The 24,927-nt window shown below is 43.6% G+C and overlaps 1 protein-coding gene across 2 annotated transcripts in view; it reads left to right on the forward strand.

Moving 5' to 3' along the window:
• Positions 1–24,927, forward strand: part of SNX30 (sorting nexin family member 30) — a 107,491-nt gene that overhangs the window by 22,672 nt on the left and 59,892 nt on the right. For both annotated transcript variants that reach the window (XR_003610061.2, XM_028107783.2), the window contains exon 2: positions 24,363–24,554. Coding sequence is in view for 1 of the 2 variants with exons in the window: in XM_028107783.2 (XP_027963584.1) it covers positions 24,363–24,554 (192 nt within the window). In the remaining variant the exon portion in view is untranslated. The remainder of the gene's footprint in view (positions 1–24,362; positions 24,555–24,927) is intronic.

The following is a 24,927-nucleotide window of genomic DNA, read 5'->3' on the forward strand; positions in this document are numbered from 1 at the left end:
AAGGACAGAGGGAGAAGGGGAAGCAGACTCCTCACTGCGCAAGGAGCCCAATGCGGGACTCGATCCCAGGACCCTGAGATCATGACCTGAGCCGAAGGCAGACGCTTAACTGACTGAGCCACCCAGGCGCCCCAGGATTTCCATTTTTAAGGCTGACTAGTATTCCTCTGTGTGTGTGTACACCTACACCTACACCTACACATGGCATATATTTTCTTACCGAGCTCTTGATATTTTTCTGGATACAAGTCCTTGTCAGATACATGTATTGCATTTTCTTCCATCCTGTAGTTTGTCTTTTTACTTTAATGTGTGTGTGTGAGAGAGAGAGCAAGAGGGAGAGACTGAGCATGAGATTTTTCTGTGTGTAGGCAGTGCATTCAAATGGCAGAAAATTCAGAAGATACAAAATTTTATCTGGTGATAACATCTTCCTTTTGCCCATCACCTCCCTTCCTCTAGCAGCAGGTTTCCCTCCCCAGGGGCAACTAATGTTACCAGTTTCTGGAAAAACTTTCTAGAGGTCTATGCTATGCATAAACAGGAAAATGTATACATCTCATCTTTTTTGAAAACTCAAATGGTAGCATACCTTACCAGTGTCTTGTACCTTGCTTTGCCCTTAGCCATAGATCTTGGAGATTGTTCGATATTGGGACAGAAAGTTCTTTCTCTCCTTCCTTGCTCCTCTTTTAATGATTGTATAGTGTTTCACTGTTTCAGTGAGTTTAGCCCTTATACTCCCAGATAAGTCTGTGCTGGTGATTCTTTTTTTCTTTACCTAATCTTCCACATAGTTCTAGATTTTTCTTCTTAAATTTAGAAATTTCACCAGCCTGCTGGTATTGAGAGGTGAATTTTCTCAGGTATTTCCCCTTGAAGCCCTTGCAGTTTTCCTGCTTTGTCTATATCCTTTTCATGCTTCATTCTCCTCTTTAGGGGAAAGGACTATATGGATTTTAGTCTGTCCTTTTTGGGGCTTCACTTTTTCTTGGCTCATTCTATCCCATTATATTTTCACGGTGATGGGGTAATTCTTTGATTGAATCTTCTGAGTGATGGCTTTACTTTTTTCTTTCATTCCATTCCCATATTTCTACTCTTTTTTTTCTTAAGATTTTATTTATTTGACACAGAGAGAGAGAGAGAGAGAGAGAAAGCACAAGCAGGGGGAGTGACAGGTAGAGGCAGAGGGAGAAGCAGGCTCCCTGCAGAGCAGGGGGAGTCTGATGTGGGACTTGATCCCAGGACCCTGGGATCATGACCTGAGCCGAAGGCAGTCGCTTAAGCAACTGAGCCACCCAGGCGGCCTATTTCTACTCTTCTATTTAATTTAAATTTAGTCTCGCTTCTCTTTGTGTTAGCCCTCGTGTCTGGACCTGCCCTCAGAATGTGATGTCCACGATCATGATGTTGACTTAGGGCAGGAACTGACCTCCTGCAGTCGAGAGTCTGCTGTGTTTCTAGTCCGCACACGTGGGGCCCTGTGGCTTCTACCTTCTGGGAGAGGCGCATGCTCTGGCCTTATACCAGACTGGTTCTTGTGCTACCGCCGGCGTGCGTACGTGTGTGGTCGTTCATGCGCGTCTGTGTGTCTGTATAAACAACGTACGTTTGCGCGCACAAGCTGTACACGGAGACCCTGTGTTCCCTATCCTGCCTGCAGTAATGGTGGTAGCGATGGAATGAGGTCAGGAGAGAATGGAGAAGAGACGCTTGGAATTACTCTGGGTGGGCTTCCTGTCAGGGCTGTGGCTGATAAAGGACAATAGGCTGGATGGGCTATTCTTAATTGAGGAAGTGGGAACAAAGTTGCCCTACAGATGGAGAATTTCACAGCTGATCCCAAAATATGCTTCCTCTTTTCTTTATTCAAGTTGCACTTCATCACCCCCACCAACCGCCTCAGGGCCTGCTTCTGTGCTCAGGCACTGTCATTTCTGAATTGGGTTTTCTTCCCCAGGGCCTGTGTAGCTAATCCCATCTCTTCACCACATCCACCGTTTCCCATTGGGGCCCATTTTGGTTTTCTTTTTCTTTTTTTTTTTTTTAAGATTTTATTTATTTATTTGAGAGAGAGAGAGAATGAGAGCTAGAAAGCACGAGAGGGAAGAGGGTCAGAGGGAGAAGCAGACTCCCCGCTGAGCAGGAAGCCCAATGTGGGACTCTATCCTGGGACTCCAGGATCATGACCTGAGCCGAAGGCAGTCGCTTAACCAACTGAGCCACCCAGGCGCCCTGGTTTTATTTTTCAACTCTGGTTAAATTTGATTTTTTCTGTAGGTTTGATCTGTCTGCTGTACCTCTTCCAGAAATTCCTCAAGATTTTTTTTTTTTAAAGATTTTATGTATTTATTTGAGAGAGAGAGAGAATGAGAGACAGAGAGCACGAGAGGGAAGAGGGTCAGAGGGAGAAGCAGACCCCCCCGCTGAGCAGGGAGCCTGATGTGGGACTCGATGCTGGGACTCCAGGATCATGACCTGAGCCGAAGGCAGTCTCTTAACCAACTGAGCCACCCAGGCGCCCTCCTCAAGATGTTTTTGACTGAGGGCACCCATCCCTGTTTTATGGCTTTTTAAGTGGGTTTATTCTGAGTTTTATGTTTCTTTTGTCATTTCCTTGGGATTTGAGTGACACAGGCATCAGATCCAGGGCTCAGCTCACCACCATTGTGGACTTGTGTTCCTCATGACTTTTCCCTGGCGGGGATGTGATAGCCTCGTTAATTAGTTTCTCGCCTTGCTCGTTCTCTATCCACAACATTTTAATAGTAGCAGCAGCTGCTAAATTGTTTGCTGTGTGTCAGGCATCCTGTCAGAGCTGATTGAGTTGTTTTTTCATTTTTGTACCTCCTCTGTACCAGGCAGATACCATTTTGGTTATGCAGTGCTGCTTAACAAACCACCCCAAAATGAAGTAGGTTAAAACACAAGTTGATTCTTAACCTCTTGCTGTTCTGTGAGTTGCCTGGCCTCAGTCAGCTGTGTGGTTCTTACTTGAGGTCTCTCCTGTGGTCATCCGAGGGTTCAGGCGGGCTGGATGCCGAAGATAACACGCGTGTGGTGGGCGGTTGACTAGAGTGCCATGGCTGTGTGGCTTGAGCCGCACAAAGCATGGCAGATGGGTTGCTGGAGGACATGTCCCAAGAATGAGCATTCCAAGAGACAGGAAATGTACATCACTTCTGCCCTGTTCTTTTGCTCAGAGAACCACCATGATTCAACAGGGTGGGTTGATTGACTCCCATTCCTGATGGGGAAGCAGCCAAGTCACACTGCAGATAAGCAATTGGGATATGAATTGCCACAGGCATGATGCTGAGGTACAAAGACAGCCGATACAGGTCCATAGTTCCTTACCCTTAGGGTTCGGTGGCAGAAGCAGATAGGTAACTAGGCAGTGATGGCGCAAACGCTAAGTGTCATGAAAGGCTAGGCACTGGGGCCCGACGGCAGTGGTGGGGCACATCTACCCCGTACTGGGCAAGTGTGGGTAGGCTGGGGGTGGAGAGGTCGGTTGAGAAAGAAGGCATCTTACCAGGGATATTTTTGGATTCGAGTCTTGAAGCCCAAATGGGCATTGGCTAGAGGAACAAGAAGGAAGAAGGCATCCCAGGGCATATCTGCACCATGTCTCCGTCTGAGATGTGTACAGAATTAAAAATGTTTCTTATGCTTTTCAGCACAGCATTTGGCTGACTGCCATTTGTGTCCTTTGCTTCCTTGGGTGATTTTGAGGACTGTTTGCTTTCCTGGGGCTTGAACTTCATAGATGAAATTCACTGGATATAAAGATTACCATCTGCCCAGAGTCACAACTAAGAGAGGAAAAGCGTTTGGGTCATTGAAGACAAATGGGTGTGGGTGGTGTCTCCTGCATTTTCTTCCTTGGCGTGGGCAGCAGTGACACTTAGGCATGGCTGAAGATTAAAGAAGGGGACATCAGTTCTGTTGTCAGTATTTTATTTTCTCTTCAGCTAGGTAGTTGAACTGGTCATGGAATCCCCAAAACAGAGTATTGTCATCCAACCTGTATTCTCACTTCTTAAAACTCCTTCCTTGCTCTTTTGACTTTGAACAGAGCTTTGAAAAGACATTTTATTCTGTAGCTGTCCTAAGTAATTTTTAGTGTGGTATAGGAGAAACAGTGGCTTTAGAAGATTTTTAAAAGATTTTTTTTTAGATTTTCTTTTTTGCTGTTATACACACACACACACACACACCTGTTTTATTGAAGTATAATTGACACACAATGTTACGTTAGTTTCAGGTGTACAGCATAGTGATTTAACAAGTTTATACATGTGCTCTGCTCACCCCAGTGTAGCTGTCCTGTGGCACCACACAACACCGTTTACCATACCACTGACTGTATTTCCCATGCTGTACCTTTCATCCCATGATTTACTCAGCCCTTAACTGGAAGCCTGCGCTTCGCAATCCCCTTCCCTCATTTTGCCTGCCCCCTCCCCTCCCTTCTGGTAACCATCAATTTGTTCTCTGTATTTATGGATCTGTTTCTGCTTTTTGTTTGTTTGTTTATTTGTATTTTTAGATTCCGCATATAAGTGAAATCATGGTATTTGTCTTTGGCTTGTTTCACTTAGCATAATACTCTCTGGGTCCATCCATGTTGTCACAAACAGCAAGATCGCATCCTTTTTTATGGCTAATAATTGTGTGAGTGTGTGTGTGTGTGTGTGTACACCACGTCTTCTTCATCTATGGATGGACATTTGGGTTGCTTGGATTTTGGGTTGTATCTTGGCTATTGTCAATGATGTTGCAGTAAACATAGGGGTGCATATATCTTTTTCAGTTAGTGTTTTTGTATTCTTTGAGTATCAAATACCGAGTAGTGGAATTACTGGATCATATGGTATTTCTGTTTTCAGTTTTTTGAGGAACCTCCATAGTGTTTTCCACGGTGGTTGCGCCAGTTTACATTCCCACCAACAGTGTGTAAGGGTCCCTTTTCCGCTACATCCCTGCCGGCATTTATTACGGTCTTTTTGATTCTAGCCATCCTGACAGGTGTGAGGTGATAATCTCATTGTGGTTTTGATTTGCATTTTCCTGATAATGAGTGATGTTGAGCATCTTCTCATGTGTCTGTGGGCCATCTCTATGTCTTCTTTGGAAAAATGTCTGTGTCCTCTGCCCATTTTTTAATTGGATTATTGGTTTTCTCAGGGGTAAAAAATTTTTAATCTTTGCCAATTTGATGGGAAAAATACCTTCTTTTCATTTTGTTTGCTGTTGATATGGAACAGTTACTGTTATTGAGCATATTTATATCATTTGTCCATATTTGTATCAGGCTCTTCTTTTAAATTGATTCTCGAAACCCTTACTATATTAAAGCAAACAACTTAGGGTCATATATGTTCCAGTTCTTTTCCCAGTTTGCTATTATCTTTTCATTTTTACTAACCGTGTGTTTTTAGCATCAAGGAAAGAAAATGTTACATCTTTTAGTCTTTTCCTTTATGGATTCTGCTTTTGGTTTTGGGTTTAGAAAGCTCTTCCCAAGCATGGGATTATATGTACTCTTCATGTAAATCAGGAATCATCAAACTAAGGCCAAGAATTAAAATCTGGCCAGCCACCTGTTTTTGTACAGCTCATGAGTTAAGAATTTTCTTTTTATTTTGAAATAACTATACGCTCATGCAAAGTTACCAAAAATGTATAAGGAGGTCCCAGTCGCCCTTTACCCAGTTTCCTCCAATGGTAATATCTCAGCACTGCCAGGAACTCAACATTGGTGTAATCCACAGAACTCATTCGGATTTCATCACTGTTACATGCACTTGTGTGTGTGGGTGCCTGTGTGCATTTAATTCTGTGCACGTCTGTCACGTGCAGATATTTGTATCCAGCACCGCCACAATCCAGACAGACTGTTTTATCACTAGGAGGCTTCCTCCCACCATGCTTTTATAGCCACGCCCACCCCCATCCCTCACCCCCTGACACCCGCAGTCTTTAAAAGTTGTTTTTACATTTTTTATTTTTTAATTTTTTAAAGATTTTTATTTATTTATTTGACTAGCACAAGTAGGCAGAGAGGCAGGCAGAGGGAGAGGGAGAAGCAGGCTGTCCGCTGAGCAGGGAGCCCTATGCGGGGCTCAATCCCAGGACCCTGGGACCGTGACCGGAGCCGAAGGCAGACACTTCACCGACTGAGCCACCGAGGCGCCCTCCCCCCCCCCCATTTTTAAATGGCTGGGGGGTGGGGAAGAGAAGATTTATATATTTCATGATACCTGAAAATTCGTGAAATTCAAATTTCCACATCGAGGTATTTATTTACTGTACTCACTTATTTACCTCCTGCCATGGCTGCTTTTACCCTGTAACAGCGGACTTGGGAGACTGCAGCAGAGACCATGGCCTGCAGAGCTGGAAATGTTTACTCTCTGGTCCTTTACAAAGACTGTTTGCTGAACCCGATATAAATCATCCTATATTATTACTTTTTTTGATATTTATTCTTGATATTTATTCTTGCACTTGGTGTTAGAGAAGCCTATAACAGTTGTTTTCTGGATAGTTAAGCAAGTTCTCCACCAGCACTAGTTGGACAGCCTCTTCTTTCTTCATTATTTGAAGTTCCATAGTTACCATGTATTAACTCAGATCTTGTTCCGTCAATTTCAGGAACGACAGGGTGAATCATCAAGCTATTTGGGCAGAATATATGTTACCCAAGAGTTCTCTGGGGACAAGAAGCCCTTATTCCCTGCATTAGCACTCAGTATTCAAGCCAGATGTGTCCATCCATGCACAATGGTATCTAATCACTCAGGTCTAGTTCTAAGTGCAGACAGTACGGTGGGGTCTTGCTTTATTTTTCTGGAGTCCATGGGGATTGCTGACAGCCAAATGGAGCTGTTTGTTAATGGGTTTTGGTCCTTTATGTTGGATCTCTCTGGAGCTGGCTGGTTCTAAAAATCCTTTGAGAAGTGGTGTGATTTATTTCTCTGACACTGGTGGATCAGGACTTTTAAGAAACACCTATGAAGGATTGCTTACCCCCAGGTGCTGGTGCAGATGCAGACATGTGTGTGGTGGTAGTGGGGGGGTCTCTTGTCCAGGAGGTGCCTATTGAATGAAATCTATGACAAGGGGGCAGGTCGTGGAGGGCTCTTAGCCTCTGCTCTGAACTCTTGGGGCTGTGCCTCTGCTTGTTCCAGACTGAGGGACCTTGGGCCCATCCTCTAACCTCCCTGGGCCTGTTCTCTTAGTAGGAAAACAGGGATAGTAAAGCTCACCTCCTTCTCCTTTCCCCTACCCCTGAGTTATTTTAAGGGTTAAGTGAGACATAACGTCTAAAGTTTGCATAGTGTCTGGTGGAGAGTATGAGTTGAGGACATTTCATTTGTGTACCTTTCCTCCTGCTGACTTAGGAGGAATATGTGTAGATGGCTGTGAAAAGTATGGATTTTGTCTCCAAGTCCTATAATCTTTCTTAGCCCTAAGAGTTTGCTTTCTATTTGGGGTTGTGTTGTGTTTCTGAGTCACCTCATAGCCCAGGCTTGCAGGGTACTCAGCTGGCCATCTTTTGCTCTCTGCCTGGAGTGGGTTCAGGCGACCCGAGAAGCACCCTCTGGCCAGGTGTCTGAGCCAGGCCATGATGACAGCCTGTGGGCTGTTGGTCCATCTGGCCTCCTTCAATGGATGGTGGTATAATGTTCCCCAGGGGAGTTCCCACAGTGAGGGGTGCTGGCTTGTGACAGTGGAAAACTGACTTGGGTCAGGTATCACTGAAGCAGATGACGGAAGGTGAGTGGGAGGAATCTACCCAGGGAAGCAGCTCCCATGTGGGTAAGAATGTCAGGTACCTGGTGACCTTGGTCTAAGTCTTGGCTGAATGCAGTCATTTTGATAGGACCTGCCCTTCTGTCCTAAGGATGGGCTCCATGGATTTAAAGATAGCACACAGGGCTGTTGAACTTGGGTTTATTACTTGATTTTGCTGGAACTGCAGCAATTTCTAATCCTCTGTAATTTGCCTGTGTTTGAAACATGAGCCGGTGTGGCCAGACTGTTTTTTTCTGCCTGGGAAACATTCCTTAGAGTGTCTCAGGCCATCTGACCCCAGTGTTGGTGACATTTCGCATCTGTGCTTCCCTTTCCTTGCCTTGGCATCTACCACCTGGTTCAGGTACCATTCGGAAGGGAGAGTGTGTCTGGACAATGACAGTAGCCCCTGAACTGATTCTTCTCTGATCTGTTATTTCTTTCCCTTATTTGTTCCATGTGCTTTTTCTGAGGTCTTTTTTGGTAAAACTTAACATTCGATTGCCACTTTCCTGCTTAGAAGCTTAGCTGCTGCCTACGGGGTGCTCCTCAGATTCTTAAGCATGTTATTTAAGATCCCTCAGAGTCTGGGGCCAGTCTGCCCTCCAGGCCCTATTTCCTGCCTGATGCTCCCCCCGGACGGCTCACGTCCACGTCCTGTCCACGATGATGTTCTCCAGCTGGGTCTTTGCACCTCACCCTGTGGCAGTGTTGCTGACGCAGCATTCCACGCCAGAACGCATTTCTCTTCCATTAAGTGGCTCTTCCCCACTGTTTATACAGACATGCTCAATACTCTCCATACAGCCTGGCCACCTGGACGGGTGGTCTTTCATTTCCCAGTGATCTTTGGGTGAATTTAAGTGGTTTTCTTGCAGCCCGTAGCTATTAGGAGAGCTGGAGTTTTAAGCCAGGCCTCCTGCCATCCTACAAAGCCCGGCCTGACTGTCCTCTCAGAAGCCTGCCTTAGCCGGCAGAGCTACCCTCGCTTTCCCTGGGACTCGAGCGCAGCGGGTTTCTCCTTCTTCACCCACCTGTCACGTTATAGCCTGTTGCTCTTTGTCCTGGGTCTGTGCCACACCCCGGACTCCGCCCTAACACTTGATTCCTCAAGGAAGTCCCTAGCCGGCTCGCTTTCCCCTGCATCTGGAATAGTACCTGGCACTCAGCGGGAACGCTGTGTTTGTTTGGACAGATACATGAATGAATGGAGTTTTCTTTCTACATCCTCTAATTCGTCGTTTGGCGGAGGATAGTACCCTGGTAATTAGGCTACTTAACTCTCCCGTGTGTTGGAAAACATCTCTCTTTTGGTCTATAGAATAAATAGAAAGTGGTAATTATATTGTCCCATTCCCTCTGCCATCTCATAGAGACAATCACGTGTTTTTTACTACTTGAAGAAAGCTGCTTAAAACATTTTAATTATGTATGTCAGAGGAATATAATCTTCAGCTGAGTTCTGTCAAACAACAGCCATACCTAGGAGTGGCTTTGAAGATAGGTTAACTGTCCTTTGATCTGTCAGCGCCCTCCCCGCCCCCTGCCCAGCAGCTTTAACAACAACTACAAAGTAATCGTCTTCACCCTGGACAGTTGATGTTCTTCTCTAGCATATGTCAAGTGTAAATAAAGACATCTTGAGAAATCCTTTCTGTTTATCGATCTCTTGTATGTGGGCTTCAGGACAAACCTCCAAGCCTCCCCATGTAGGCCGGTGTCCCATAGCCACTGCCGTGCCCGCCGTGGGGGAGCCTCCTTGTTTAGAGGCAGAAACGGTGGTAAGACTTCTTTGCTCATTCGTTCCTTGGCTTTTTCCCTTCCTCTGTTTCTGTCCCTCTGCTGCCTGTGCCTGGTCTGAAATCCCTCTGCTTGGCTCTATTCACAGGGCTGCTTTCTGCCTCTGCGCTCGCAGGGTCCGGAGGGCCAGACTGACCAGGGTCAGAGCCCCCTTCGCGTGCGTCCCTCCTTGCTGTCTTTTTTTCTGCTCTCCTCGTCTGGTTATCTAGTTGAAAAACTCTTTTGAGCTGTTCTGGTTTAGGATGTCCTATTCCAGCTTTTACTGTTGAAACTATGGTCAGACGCTTGGTGGTCGAGGGCCTTTTTCTTTGCCAGTGAATCCATTAACCTTGGGAATAAAAAGAGATCCCCCACATCCAGTCTGAGTCACGTCAGTAGGAACGTGGGAATTAGAGCGGGAGCAACCAGGTAGCCAGGTGGACCTCAAGCCTGGAAACACATTTGCACTTTGGGGTGAGAGCTGGCCACACTTCAGCCTTCTCAGAAGGATGCTGTGGGGGGAGGCCTTGTCTCAGGCTTTGAAGAGTCCCACAGAAAAAATTTTTTGCGGGGGAGAGGGGAGGAAAAACATTTTTTAGCTCCTTTGTGGTAAGGTGCCGATTCCTGAATCAACACAACTGTGCTTGATGCCAACAAAAGTAGTATTGAGAGACTACTGTGTATGCGTCCTGTACAAGGGGAAACTTTGAGCAAGTGTAACCTATTTGAATATAGTCACATATATTTCTTCCTAATTTAACAAATTCTCTTCTCGGGTTAGTTTTAGGTTTGGGTTGAGGGTTTAAGGACATCCCCACCCTCAAAGGTAGGGTATATGCGTCACACATCATGGCGTGTGAGGACGCTCTGTAAGAGGATGGTTTGAACTTGGGGAGCTCATGGAAGTTGAAATGTACTTCTGTTTCCTCTTTTTAATTTAGAGAGTTTAGAATCGATAGTGCTTAACTTCTTTCCCCATGGGTATTTTGGGGACTCTAAAAATGGTAGGTTCTCTGTGAAGGAAGATTCAAATTCCCACGTGCACACACAAAATTTGCACATAATTTTTGGCATGAAGGGCTTATGGATCCCTGAGAAAGAGTCCCAGTTATAGAGGAATGGTTAACTTGAAGTAATTTTTGAGGCAAGGACACTTTTAGTCTTGCTAAATGTGCAAGGCTTTTTTTTTTTTTTTAAGAGAAGGAGAGCAGGGGGAGGTGGGGCGAGGGAGGGGAGGGAGAGAATCTCACGTAGGCTCGGAGCTCAGCACAGAGCCGAATATGGGGCTTGATCTCACGACCCCTGAGATCATGACCTGAGCCAAAATCAAGAGTCGGATGCTTACCTGACTGAGCCACCCAGACTCCCCCAAAGATTGCATTTTTTGAGTAATCTCTACCTGCAACCCGAAGATCAAGGGTCATGTGCTCCCCCCGACTGAGCCAGCCAGGTGCCCCAAGGTACAAGGCTTTTTAAGCATAGCCGAGTGGTGTGGGCTATAGGCGTGGACTCCACGGTAGCCCCTTGGCACTTGCTGGTACCCTACCTTGTTCTGTTCCTCATTTGAAAGGTTGTTGCCCTTGAAACTCTTTGCTCTGGGATGATGATTCATCAACAGGTATTTGGTCATCTAGTACATATTCAGCTTTGTATAGTGTACTGTTTCCTCCAAGCCCATGTTCTAAAAACCAGAAATGCCCCTTCTTTGAACTTTAACTTGTTTTATCGAATATGGAGTGCCTTCTATATACATAGTATGGTGTCAGATGGTAGCAGAAGAACATGAAAATTAGAACCGGGTTTTTTTTTTTTTTTAAGATTTTTTTTAAGTGATCTTTACATCAAATGTGGGACTCGAACCCAGAATCCTGAGATCAAGAGTTGCAGTGCTCTACCGACTGAGCCAGCCAGGCACCCCTAGAACCAGGTTTTATAAGATGAATGAATGGTACAGTTGAGAGGTATTAGGTGAAGGGTGGGAAAGAACTATCATTTATTACGGGATTATACTAGGCACATTATGTGTTTTCTTTAACCTCTACACCCTCCATGTCCTAAATGGAAAATGGGGGCTCAGAGAGATTAGGTATCTAACCCCAGGCCTGGCGAGAGGAACAAAGCCAGAGTTCAGGTCCAGTCACTTGGACCCTTCAGTTACAGATCGGAGCAGATGGAGTGGGTTAGGGTAGGGAGAGCATGGAGAGGATCACCTTTGCTGGAGTATCTTCAGTAGGTTAGCTTCATGATCTTTATGAAACTTCACTTACCCTCTGTTGATTACCAATCATAATATAAGTTTTTCTCAGTTGGTCTTTTTTCTGCTTGTCTTCTCCATCACTTACCTTCTTACGGGAGGTACAAGGAGGAGCGTCAAGGTTATGTAGCACGGCTTTAGAATAGAAACCAAGGACCTGAATTCCTCACATTTCCCCTTGAGTGACCTCATGCATGCCACTTCTAAGCCTTCTTTCTGACACAGACAACTTGGGTGGTCTGAGGGGCTTTATGCCCCAGACCCTCCTGTGATTTTGGTGCAGAAAAATCAGTGGAGGAATGCCTTTACTTAGCTTTCAATCGACAGAGTGGGTCAAGGCGGGCAAAAAAAGGGAGCAGGTTTTTAGGTAGAGTCACATTTTCTTTGAAGATGTGCTTTTCGGTGAGGTTTAATCTGTGTTTTTAGAAACCTGTCGACCTGGGCGTTTGAATGCTCCAGTTGGCTTGCACATGCCTGAGTAGCAATAGAGGCAGAACCTTTGTGTTGTAAGTCTTAGTAATCATTCGGTTAGGGACAAGCTTTTGTAAGTACCTCTCCTCCTTCACACGCCAAGCTCCTCCACAGCCTTGTTTTTCCTGTTGGCAAATTCAGTCGTTCTTCTCAAGTTGTCCCAGCAGCCTTTGCTCCCCTCCTTCATTTTGCGTGGAGCTCCATTACAACCCATATTGCATTGCCTTGTAGAGGTTTTCGTGCCCATGTGCCCGGCTAGACTGAGTCCCTTAAACACTATTTTAAAGTGTTTGGGAGCACTTTTGTTTGGTAGCTCTGTTCTGTTTGGTAGCTCTGCATTAGCACTTGGGCTAATGTGTACGAGGTGCTCAGGATGTGGCTGAAACAGAGAGTATCGTCCTTAGCAGGAATGAAAAGGTATCATGTTTAAATTCATCTGAGACTGGGAGAAAAAAATCTTTGCTCCCAAGAATCACAAGAATGACTGGAGAAGTGACTGCTAGTCTGGAGATTCTTAGAAAAAGCGAGTAACAGACACTGGGATCTTAGCCAAAGAATGTGGACTTGTGCTCCCTCACGTTGACTTCATTTGTGCTCTGGTGAGGTCTTCTTTTGCATCAACTCCGTAGGTGGATTTTACTCAAGGGGCAGGTTTTCCAATAGAAAATCTAGGGAAATCTTTTCAGTTTCTAAACAACTTCATTAGTCTACAAATAAAGCTTTGAAACAGGTGGTATCTTAACCCATATCTAAAGAAGAATCTTTACCTCATAAGAAATGGTCCAGAATCCAGAGTAGGAAGAGGTAAGAAGTTCAGGGAAGATGCTAACCTAGAAACCATGGGCTGGTGGGCCTTGGGAACTTGGAGGTATTTGTGCAAGCAGCCTTGGAGGTTTGAGACAATATTTGTGCTAGGGATCCCAGGGCAAAGGTAGGAAGGAAGGAGGAATGAGCTTCCTACTAATAAGCAAGTAGGGTCCTGGAACTTAGGAAATACAGTTAAGATGTATTTGAATAACTCCCTGTAGGGGGAAAAAAAAGATACTTTAGCTTAAAGTTTCATATTGTTGATAGCACTATTTCCTATCTAGGTTTAAGAAATTATATAGACATTTTTATAATTACATGTATTAGTCAGCCTTGCTGTGGTAAGAGCTCCGAAAATTCAAAGGTTTGCAGCAAACATGAATTTCTAGGTCACGGTATGTGTCAGTGGCTGCGAGTTTGTTGCTATGGCTCTTGTCCGCAAGGACTCCATTCTGAAGGCGCAGCCCCCGATGGGACATGCCAGTTTCAAGGCAGAGGAGAGAGAACCGGAGAGCTGGTGAATGGGTGCGGTGGTTCCAATACTCTCTGCTCCCATCTGCTGTGTGTGCCGTATTGGCTCTTGTGCCTTTGGCTGGAGCAAGTCCCATAGCCAAGCCAAAAGGAGGAGGGGTGGGGGGGTGGGGATGTGCCCTCCTGTGGACAGTCACTTGGCAAGAGTAAGAATGTATAATCCTCTTACAGGAAGGAAGCTAATAATTGCAAATGATAATGCCATCCCCCATATAGTTTGTGTCCTTTCTTTTGTCACTGAACATTCTTCAGTTACATCAGTTCAGACCGATCATTTTAAAATGTTTTAAATACATCTTCTCCCTATTAAGTGTATTTCGATTTTAGATAATTTGGGGAGTAATTTGGGAAACTGACCTCTTGCCAGGGAGTGATGTGGTGGATCACTGCATGTTTTCAAGTATTCTTCTTGGGCACCGCAGTGCAGGGAGCTCCACTGTATGTACATCATTGCATTAGCTACGGTCTTCCGGAACAGTTTGAATAATGGGGTGATGTTAGGTATCAGGATCTTGTTTCTGAATTTAGTAGACAGGGCTTTAATGTTTGCTGCTTTTCAAAAAAAAATTATTGAGATAGAATTCACATACCCTAAAAATCATCATTTTTAAAGTATACAGTTGAATGGTTTTTAGTATATTCACAGCATTGTGCACACATCATTACTATCTAATTCCAGAATATTTTTGTCACCCCAAAAAGAAGCCCCATTCTCCTTAAGCATTCACTCCCTGTTCTCCCTTCCCTCAAGCCCCTGGCAACCAAAAATCTGTTTTCTGTCTCTCTGGATTTGCCTGTTCTGGACATTTCATATGAATGGAATGATACATGTGGTCTTTGATGTCTGGCTTCTTTCACACAATGTTTTCAAGGTTCATTGTGGATGTTTTCTGATATAAACTCTTTAAAATATTTAGGAACTTTACTTTTGTTGTGTGTCCCCCGACCCACCCCTGCATTCTCTTCAAAAGTCTCATCATATCCAGCCTGGTTCTTGGAAAAGTCTGCCATGGAACTGGTACTGGTTTTTGTTTTGTTTTGTTTTTAATTATTTATTTTTAAAATTCCAGTATCGTTAACATACAGTGTTCTGTTAGTTTCAGGTGTACAATACAGTGATTACTCGGTGCTCATCACAATACGTGTACTCTTAATCCCCTTCACCCATTTCACCCACCCCCCCACCCCCACATTCCCTTTAGTAACCATCAGTTTGTTCTCTGTATTTAAGAGTCTGGTTTTTGTTTGTCTCTTTTCTTATTTGTTCATTTGTTTTGTTTCTTAAATTCCACATATAAGTGCAACCATGTGGTATTTGTCTTTTTCTGACTAACTTATTTCATTTAGCATTATACTTTCTGGATCCATCCATGTTGATGCAAATGGCAAGATGTCATTCTTTTTTTGTGACTGAGTAATACTCCATTGTCTATATATACACCACATCTTCTGTATCCATTCATCTATAGGTGGACACTTGGGTTGCTTCCATATTTTGGCTATTGTAAATAATGCTGCTATAAACATCGGGGTGCGTGTATCTTTTTGAATTAGTGTTTCCATGTTCTTTGGGTAAATATCCAGTAGTGGAATTACTGGGTCGTATGGTGATTCTATTTTTAATTTTGGGGGACCTTCATACTATTTTCCACAGTGGGTGCCCCAGTTTGCATTTCCATCAACAGTGCACAGGGTTCCTTTTCTCCACATCCTTACCAACACTTGTTGTTTCTTGTGTTTTTGAGTTTAGCCACTCTTTTTTTTTTTAAATTTTATTTATTTATTAGAGAGAGAGAGTGCATACAAGCAGGGAGAGCAGCAGGCAGAGGGAGAAGTAGGCTCCCCGATGAGGAGGGAGCCTGATGTGGGGCTCGATCCCAGGACCCTGAGATCATGACCTGAGCTGAAGGCAGACACCCAACTGACTGAGCCACCCAGGCACCCCGAGGTTAACCATCCTGACAGGTGTGAGGTGATTATCTCATTATGGTTTTGATTTGCATTTCTCTGGATGAGTGATGTTGAACATCTTTTCATGCATCTGTTGGCCATCTGTATGTTTTTTGGAGAAATGTCTGTTCATGTCTTCTGCCCATTTTTAAATTGGATTATTGTTGCTGTTATTTTTTGGGTGTTGACTTGTATAAGTTCTTTGTATATTTTGGATATTAACCCTTTATCAGATATATCATTTCCAACTATCTTCTCCCATTTGGTGGGTTGTCTTTTTGTTTTGTTGATGGTTTCTTTTGCTCTGCAAAAGTTTTTTATTTTGGTGTAGTCCCAGTAGTTTAATTTTGCTTTTGTTTCCCTTGCCAAAGGAGACCTATCTGTAAAAATGTTTCTGTGACTGATGTCAAAGAAATTGCTGCCTATGCTTTCTTCTAGGAAATTTATGGTTTTGGGTCTCATATTAATCCATCTTGAGTTTATTTTTGTGTATGGTATAAGAAAGTGGTCCAGTTTTGTTCTTTTGCATGTAGCTGTCCAGTTTTTCCAACACCATTTGTTGAAGAGACTGTCTTTTTCCCATTGCATATTCTTGCCTCCTTTGTCATAGATTAATTGACCATATAATCATGGGTTTATCTCTGGGCTCTCTATTCTGATCCACCGATGTGTCTGTTTTTATGCCGGTACCATACTGTTTTGATTACTATGGCTTTGTCATACATCTTGAAATCTGGGATTGTGATACCTCCAGCTTTGTTCTTCAAGATTGATTTGGCTGTTTGGGGTCTTTGTGGTTCTGTGCAAATTTTAGGATTATTTGTTCTAGTTCTGTGAAAAATGCTGTTGATATTTTGCCGGGAATTGCATTGAATCTGTAGGTTGCTTTGGGTAGTATGGGCATTTTAACAGTATTTGTTCTCCCAATCCATGAGCATGGAATATTTTTCCATTTGTGTCATCTTCAATTTCTTTCATCAGTGTTTTCTAGTTTTCAGAGTACAGATCTTTTACCTCCTTGATTAGGTTTATTCCTAGGTATTTAATATTTTTGTTGCAATTATAAGTGGAATTGTTTCCTTAATTTCTCTTTCTGCTACTTCATTATTAGTGTATAGAAATGTAATTGCAAAGAAGTTTCACTTCTTAGGAACTTTACTCTTTTTTAAGATAAAAAAAATTGATTTATTTGAGAGAGAAAGAGGAAGGGGGGGCGGGGAGAGAATCTCCTGCAGACCCTGCGCCAGGAGCCCATCCCAATGCGGGGCTCAGTCTCACAACTCTGAGATCATGACCTGAGCCAAAACGAAGAGTCAGATGCTAAACCCACTGAGCCACCCATACACCCCTTAGGAACTTTACTTTTATTTCTTAATTTTACTTAGCGATTTTAATGGAATGGCTGGTACCAATTCATTACCAATGAATGATACCAATAAGCATTTTGGTAGTTGTACAAGGACATGATTATATCCAACAATGATTATATAATCAGTTAATGTAATAAATTGCATCAATACATCTCCTAGTGTTAAATTATTCTTGATTTCCTTGAACATATTTGACTTGATCCTGGAATATTCTTCTTTTTAAAAATTCTTTTAATACACCACTTGCTGTTAACTTTATTGACAGTGTTTACACTTAATATCTAATTTTCCTTTTCTGTCCTAATATTTTGATATCAAATATAATTAATCCTCATAAAATGATTTAAAAGGTTTCTCCATTTTTTAAAAGTATGTGTCTCAGAGTATTTGAATAAAACAGAACTTACTCCTTGATGTTCAGTGGAGCTCAGCTGTACAACAATGGGGCTTAGCTTACCTTTCAGTAAAAGTTTTTGACAACAGTTCTGTGCTTATTTAGTTAGATTTTCTACCTCAACTAAATTTTATTTTCGCCATGTATTTTCCTAAAAAGGCGTCTATGTCATATAGACTTACAAGTTTGTTGGCTTAGTTATTTATAGCATATCCTTATAATAATACATAGAGGTAAAATTTAAATAGTTATTGTCTACTCCCCTCCCCCACTCCCTTCTGTATTGATCAGGTTTCCTAAGTTACTTTACCTGACTCATCTTTTAGAAGGCTTGTAGTTTTTACTTTTTTCCATTTTCAATTTATACCTTAACTTTTTTATTCCCCCTTACAGTTTTGACTTCTTTTCTTTAATAGGAGCACAAAGTAAATGTGGCCTAAAGTGTTCTATTTCATGGGATAAATCTTTTTCAAATACATATATTTATGTGCTCTTGAGGACTGTGCTACTTTCTTTGTGTTTTTGTCATCTTGGGTCTGAATGATGAATTAACATTGGCTGGGTATATTTTTAGGTTTTCTTGTGTCTGATGAGGTAATGCAGGCGTGCCATTTGCCTCCTCTCAGAACAAGTGAATTATTGGATCTCCTCTGTTTCTCCATGATGTTAGAATTGTCTTCTTGGATCATAGGTTGAGTTGAGTGATCAGTTGACAGTTGAGTTGAGTGATCTGTCAGTGGGGAAAAGAGTCAGAAGGAAGAAAGCCAGGGTCCTGGTTAGTCCCTCTGGAAACTTGGCTTCATTTCTCTCTATGTCTGGATCCAGTATAGCTTGGCTTCCTTCTTGTTTCGAGTGTTCTCCCCATCTCAGTAGAGCCTGGCTCCTTCAGTTTGCAGTCGTGCCTGCCTTGTGCTTGGTGGACCCTCCCAGGGCAGCTGACCAGCTGCCTTCATGTTCCTCTGACCTTTGTCTTGCATTTGCATCTCCACCCTTCATGGAGAGAGGAAACTGTGTGGGCAGGCCTCCCTCTACTGGTGGTCCCCACATGGCCCATCTGCCTGTGCATGGCATCCCCTTGCCCACAGCAGCCAGCCACTCTGGTGGTCCTTCTCTGCCCCCCTGTTGGCCCTTCAATTCCCCATCCCCCCAGAAGATTGTCCTTTCAAATTAGAGTGCACGTGAGGGCTTCGGGGCATTTTCTACTTCTTCGGTAACCTTGATAACCTTAAGTGACCTCAGGGACAGGGGTTAAAAGATACCTCCTAGTTCTTTCCTCACTTGTGTCCCAATTAGATCCAGTAGAAAACCTTTGGAAGTTTTGGTATTTGGATGGCATTCTTGCCTGGTTTCCAATCTGGTCCGATTCCAGTCACTGTTTTGCTTTTATTTTCCCCCCACTGCTCTTTCTTTTCCATTCTCTGGGTTGTTAAGTTAGTATCTGGAGAATGGAAAGAGGGAGAAAGCAAAGGTGCATCTGCCCAGCTCATGGAGTTTATCTAGGAGTCTAGATTTGTAATGTTTAAATGAGTGTGTAACATTCCTATTAATGTAAACACGATCATTTCCTGGTTATTGAGCCCTTGGGATTTTTCCAGGGTTCACTCTGTGTTCTTTGCTCTGTTATGAGCATCTTTGAACAGAACATTTTTGGGATTTTTCCCCTTGAATGTATTCTCTAAAGTGGGCTTAAATTCAACTTTACAGCAAAGTCAACAATCAAGAGGATTCTGTTCACTTTGTGTAGGACATATTCTTCAAGCATCTCCTGCGTGCTTGGCAGGAGGGAGGTACAAATGGAGACAAGTCAGGTACGGTATGCGCCTTCTCCCCTTCAGTATTAAGTATGCCTATGTCAAGCTCTTCTGAAACTAGATCGTCATGTTGCCCACATTCCTCTAATAGTATCAAAAAGAGAAGTTAGAGTATTTAAGCATGACTTTTTTTTTTAACATTTTATTTTAGTCACCTAGTGCTCATCACAAGTGCCCTCCTTAATAATCCCCATCACCTATTTCACCCATCCCCCACCCACCTCTGCTGGGAACCATTAGTTCTCTATAGTTAAGAGTCTTTTTCTTGATTTGTCTCTTTTTTTCCCCCCTAAGCATGGCTTTTAAAAAATTAAATCCGTATTGGCTCGTAATGTATACCACTTTCTTTTCATAAACCGTATGTATAATGTAATACAGAGTTTTGCCAGTGACTTACGTTAATTTAATAATCTATCTCGTGGCTGGCTGACTACAATGGTAGGTCTAATAACTGAAAGCCTTTGAACCAGAGGGGTTTCTGAAGCAGCTTATGTATGTGTTTCTCTTCCTAGGTAGAAAGGGGTAGAGTGGGGAGAAGAAATTCACTTATAACTGAAACCTGCATAAGTGAGAATTGATACTTTGGAACAATGAGGAGTTTTCATTTATTTATCAAGTATGTAGTTGTAATTTTCACAAGGGTTACTGTAGCTCTAGTAAAATCATTAAGGAAAGTGTATTTGAGGCACCAACAATGACTCTTGATACAATTTTTATTTTCAACAGCATTTATTAAGTATCTGTTGTGAATCCAGCCACGTAGTTTCTAGGGGGATTCAAGAAAACTTGCCGACAAGTTGATTTCACTTTTTTTTTTTTTTTTAGCACCCACTGCTCCAGGCACTGTTCCAATTGCTTCCATATACTAACTCACTCAATCCCATTATACCCAATTTTATAAATGAGGAAACTAGGGCATGGAGAGATTAAGAAACTTGTTGAAGTCACACAGCTTGTAAATAGTGGAACTGGACTTCAGAACTGCCTAGTCATTGCTAAGCTCAGTTGATTTATTGAGTCCCTGCTATTGGCAAGGGGTTGAGTTGGATTATTTCTAAGACTCTTTCATTTATCAGGTACTTACTGAGTACCTACTATGTGCCAGAGGATAGCAGAATGAATAAGACAAAAGTCTCCGCTCTTGTCTGGTAGTCAATACATAGTAAGTTTTCAGATAGTGATAGTCTGTGACTAACGTAAAGCCAGGGAAGGGGCTGGAAAGTGATAGAGGGGTGCAGGGATATTTTTAGATTTTGTGGGCTGAGAAGGCCTGAGTCGTGTCATTTGAGCAGAAACCTATTTGAAGAGAGAAGCCAGCCACATGGGAATGTGAGGGGAGAGGAGTGATCCAGGTAGAGTGGGCAGCAAATACGGAAGCCCTGAGGTCTAAATGAGCCAAGACCTGTGCATCTGGAGCAGGATGAGCTAGGGGGAGAATGTCAAGGATGAGGTCAGGGAGAGTGATGAGGTCCCATTGGCCCTTACGGGATGGAGTTTGGATTTGATTCTGAATGCGATTGGATGTCTTTGAGAGTTTTGAGCTGGAGAGTGACGTGCTTTGATTTTTTCAAAGAGCTCTCTGGCTGCAGGGTGGAAGCCTGACTATAGGGTAGTGAAAATGAAACAGGTTTTTGTGTTGAGCCAAGGATTCTCTCACTTCTTGCATTCTGTAATTCATGTTGGTCAGAAAGGTGCTGCCGTTCCACAGCACCTGCTCTAGAACTTAGGTCTCTTAGTGTAGCACACCTGCTGCTAGAGGACTCAGGGATCCCTGACCTTTTCCTCCTAAGATTCTCATATTTTCCTTCCACGTTTACTTCTCATGGGGAGTGTATCTTGAGGCGGAGTCACTTGGGGGCATAACTTGTATTAAGACCCTCAGGGAAATGTTAGCTTTCCTTGATTGGCTTTAAAAACAGAAGCTTCGTGTTTACCCAGAAGGATTTATGGCCAGATAATGGAGATACGGGGCATTGTTGGGTTGGAAAAAGCCACACAAAAGGCATTCAGCTTGATAAGAACCTTGAACTCAGAACTAGAAACCTGGGTTCAGCTCTTAGCATAGCGATGACTAGCTTCATTTGGATGCGATACCTGACCTTTTGGAGTCTGCCTCCTTCTCGGTAGAGACGTTATCTGTCTTGCTAACCTCACAAGGCTGCCCTGAGCTGCGAGGAAGTAAGAACATGGAAGCATTGTGTACATGTGTGCCATGGAAAGGCCAGCTGGCGGGGTCCAGTTTTAGGAAATTGTAGACATTTGTAAGTCACTGGCTAGTTGTATGTGCATACGTAATGGCCCATGAAACACCTGATGATAGTAAGGGTGGGAGCGTTTCCCTGGTCACACAGTCCTAGGAGGAAAGACTCTTCAGTGTGATAAGATCTGTTTGACTGACTCCCCTCCCCTCGCCCCACCCCTGTGACCTGACTTGAGAACAAGTTAACTTCCCACTGTCTGGCCGAGACATCTCCAACCTTTGTGTGAGCTGTTTTTGGAAAGTTACTGGCAGAGGTCCCCAGAGCAAAGGTCAGGCGAGTTGGCTTGGAGCCAATGGGAGACCGGCACACAGACGGACAGACAGACAGATGCACACACACACACACACACAGGTAAACGAGGCACAGTCGTAGTTGTTGGGGACTTGCGGTGTTTGTGGATGTTACATATATAAATAAATGATTAGAACTGTGAAAACTGCTTCAGTGGGAGTATCTTCAAAGAACTGAGAAGATTGACTAATTTTGTCAGGGGGCAAATCAAGGAAGGATTCCAAGAGGAGGGGGCATTTGAGCAGATTCCAGTGAGATACTTGGAGACCACTATGTAAGAAAGACGGGTGGCTTTGCAAGCAAAGGTGAGGGGTACAAAACAGCATGGTGGGTTCTGGAATGGATGCCATGAGAAACAAGGCTGGTATGATCCTTCGAGGCCAGACGGTGCAGAGCTGCTGTCGGTGGCTTAGCTGACTAAAGATTTTTAGTTCTTTCTTTCTCTTGCGCAGTGTCCAGCCATGGCTAGAGCCGATTTGAGGCCCCACACGCTAGTGTTGATGAAATGTAAGCAAGGCTGGGCCCCTGCAGTGCCTAGCGTGGTGCCTTGCCTGAGGTGGTTGTTTAAACATTATGTACTGAAATGAGGGAGGCACGATGGTGATCACAGAGTTCCAGAGGCGATGTCCTTGCAGACCCCCAGACACTGGGGCGTGGACAGTGCACGCCCAGTGGTGTCTGTCTGCCGATAGAGCAGTCAGATCAGCTGGACCCTGCTGCTGCTGACCCTGCAGTCCTGTCCGCACTGGGGGCAGCTGCTGTGGGGTTTGACCAGCCCCCTGGCTGGGGAGAAGTGGAGAGTGGGGTCTCTTCCCACAAGTATCTTCTGTGAAAATGGTATCCGTTCAGTAACTACAAAAATATTTTTGACATTGCGTAAATACGCATGTGATTAAATTCTCTGCAGTCAGTAGAAATGGAGACAAAGGAAGGTGCCTTATCTGTTTACGTTCCATCATCCACTGAGTTGGGGGGGGGGCATTGCCCTTGACTCCAGACCATACTTCCCTCTACCTTGCCACAGCCCTCTTCCCAGATGTCCCATGATCAGCTAGAGCTCGTGGATGTGACTGCTGGGTTGACCTCTCGTTTCCTCTGTGTTCTCTTACCTGGGAGCTAAGTCAAATCCAACGTACATACAAGAAGAGAATGCAGGGAAAGCATCTCCCTACCTCCGACCTGTGATCTGATGACCTGTGATCAGATGACCTGTGATCGGGTGGTCAAGAATGTTTCCAGGGCCTTTTCCATGGTGTCCTGTCACTTTCTTGCCTTATTCCTGTGTTTGCTTCCTGATGAACCTACGGTGACATTCAGATGCGTTCACATCTACTGCTAGACAGGGCTTTGTTATTAAACCTAAAAACCAAAAAAGGTAAGACTGTACCTTTTTTGGATAGTGTAGGAACGTAACTTAATCAAGTGACTTCCTCCTAAGGCCTAAAGAGAAAGAGGTCCGTGATTTAAAAAATTTTTCCTTCTCTTTCCTTTCTGGCATTTGTACCTCTTCCCCCCCTTTTAAAGCTTTTATATTGTGGACAGATCTACACATACACAAAAGAGGAGGGAACGGTGTCATGAACCTGCAAGTCCCAGCTTCAGCAGTTACCAACTTTGGGGCTTATCTTGTATCATCTATATCCCCGTCTATGTATCCTTCATTATTTTGAAGCAAATACCACACATCCCATCATTTCATCCATGAATATTTTAGCATATAGTCCTAAGAGATGAAGACTTTGTAAAATCATAATACTTCTACTACCATGCCTGATAATTCCTTAATATCCTCAAATAACTGATCAGTATTCACATTTCCCTGAATATCACAAAATCTGTTAACATTTTGTTTTAATCAGGATCTGCTGCAGTTGTTAATAGGTCTCTTGAATTGCTTTGCATCTCTAGGTGCTCCTCTGTCTTTTTTTTTTTTTTTTTCTCTCCTTGCAGTTCATTTATTGAAGAACCTGGGTCCTTGGTTTAATTTCACACAGCATGGGTTCTGCTGATTGCATCCTTATAGTATGGTTTCACATCTCCCTCACTCCTCTGTATTTCCTACAAATTGGTGTTGTGTCTAGAGATTTGTTCAGGATTCGGATCCAATTTTTGGGCAAGCATGCTTTTTAGGTGGCGGTGTGAACTTCTTTCAGGAGGCACGTCATATTTACTTGTCTCTTTGTGATGGTTGATTGAGTTTTTAAATGTGCCAAGTATTTAAGAGGGTTCAGATCTGTTAATGTTGCCCTGGGCCCAGGGGGTGGTCTTGAGAAAGGGGGAGAAAGAGAATGCTCTTGTGGTGTGCTCCTGACATTCTCTCTCCATTGAAGTCTGACCATGGTGGGGGCTGTTAGGTTCTCTGTCCCTGAGCTGTGTGCATCTTGGAGGTTCCTTCAGTGCTTGCTGGAAGATGAGTTGGCGTGAATTTGGCACAGAGGACTCCCATAGTTTGTTTCCCTCGGTCCCAGAAGACCTGTGCCCTCAAGAAACACTTAGTAGGGAGAGGCTCAGTTTCTTTGAACGTTTACTTTTGTATGTAGAGGTGTTTCTTGGTTTGGCTACATGAGGCACTTTTGCTGATGTTCTCCAGACAGTGTGTTTTCATTTAATTGTAAGGTGACTCTTTCCTTCTTTCAGGACCTCATTTTGCCCAACGGTGGTACTCCAGCAGGTACTTCGAGTCCAGCTTCTTCATCTTCCCTTCTCAACAGACTTCAGCTTGATGATGACATCGATGGCGAGACCAGAGATCTCTTTGTCACAGTTGACGACCCCAAGAAGCATGTCTGTACGATGGAGACCTACATTACGTATAGGATCACCACCAAAGTAGGTCCCTTCATTATCTTCTGCCCCTGTTGAATGGTCGTGGTGAACTGGAGACCTGCCATCCTGATTCCTGCCTTGGTTTCTCCCTCCCTTTGTAGGACTCGGTTCACCTTCATTCCAGTGGTGGGTGTGGCTTTTTGAGAGACGAGATGTATTCAGATTAAAAGGATTCTATGTGAATTTTTTCCTTTAAAATGAAGGAGAAATTGTGACTAGTCTTTTTTTTTTTGTGACTAGTCTTTCAAATAAAACGTTTAATCCTTCTACTTTCATTATTTTTGGTCATGATACTATTTAGCATGTTAATATCACATTATTATTGAAATTTATGCATCACTGTATCATCCTAAATCTCTGGTGAGACCATGGTTGT

Source organism: Eumetopias jubatus, unplaced genomic scaffold, assembly GCF_037043125.1.
Source record: "Eumetopias jubatus isolate StellerSeaLion01/CBP00866 unplaced genomic scaffold, mEumJub1_p1.0 scaffold_15, whole genome shotgun sequence".
Classification (NCBI taxonomy): domain Eukaryota; kingdom Metazoa; phylum Chordata; class Mammalia; order Carnivora; family Otariidae; genus Eumetopias; species Eumetopias jubatus.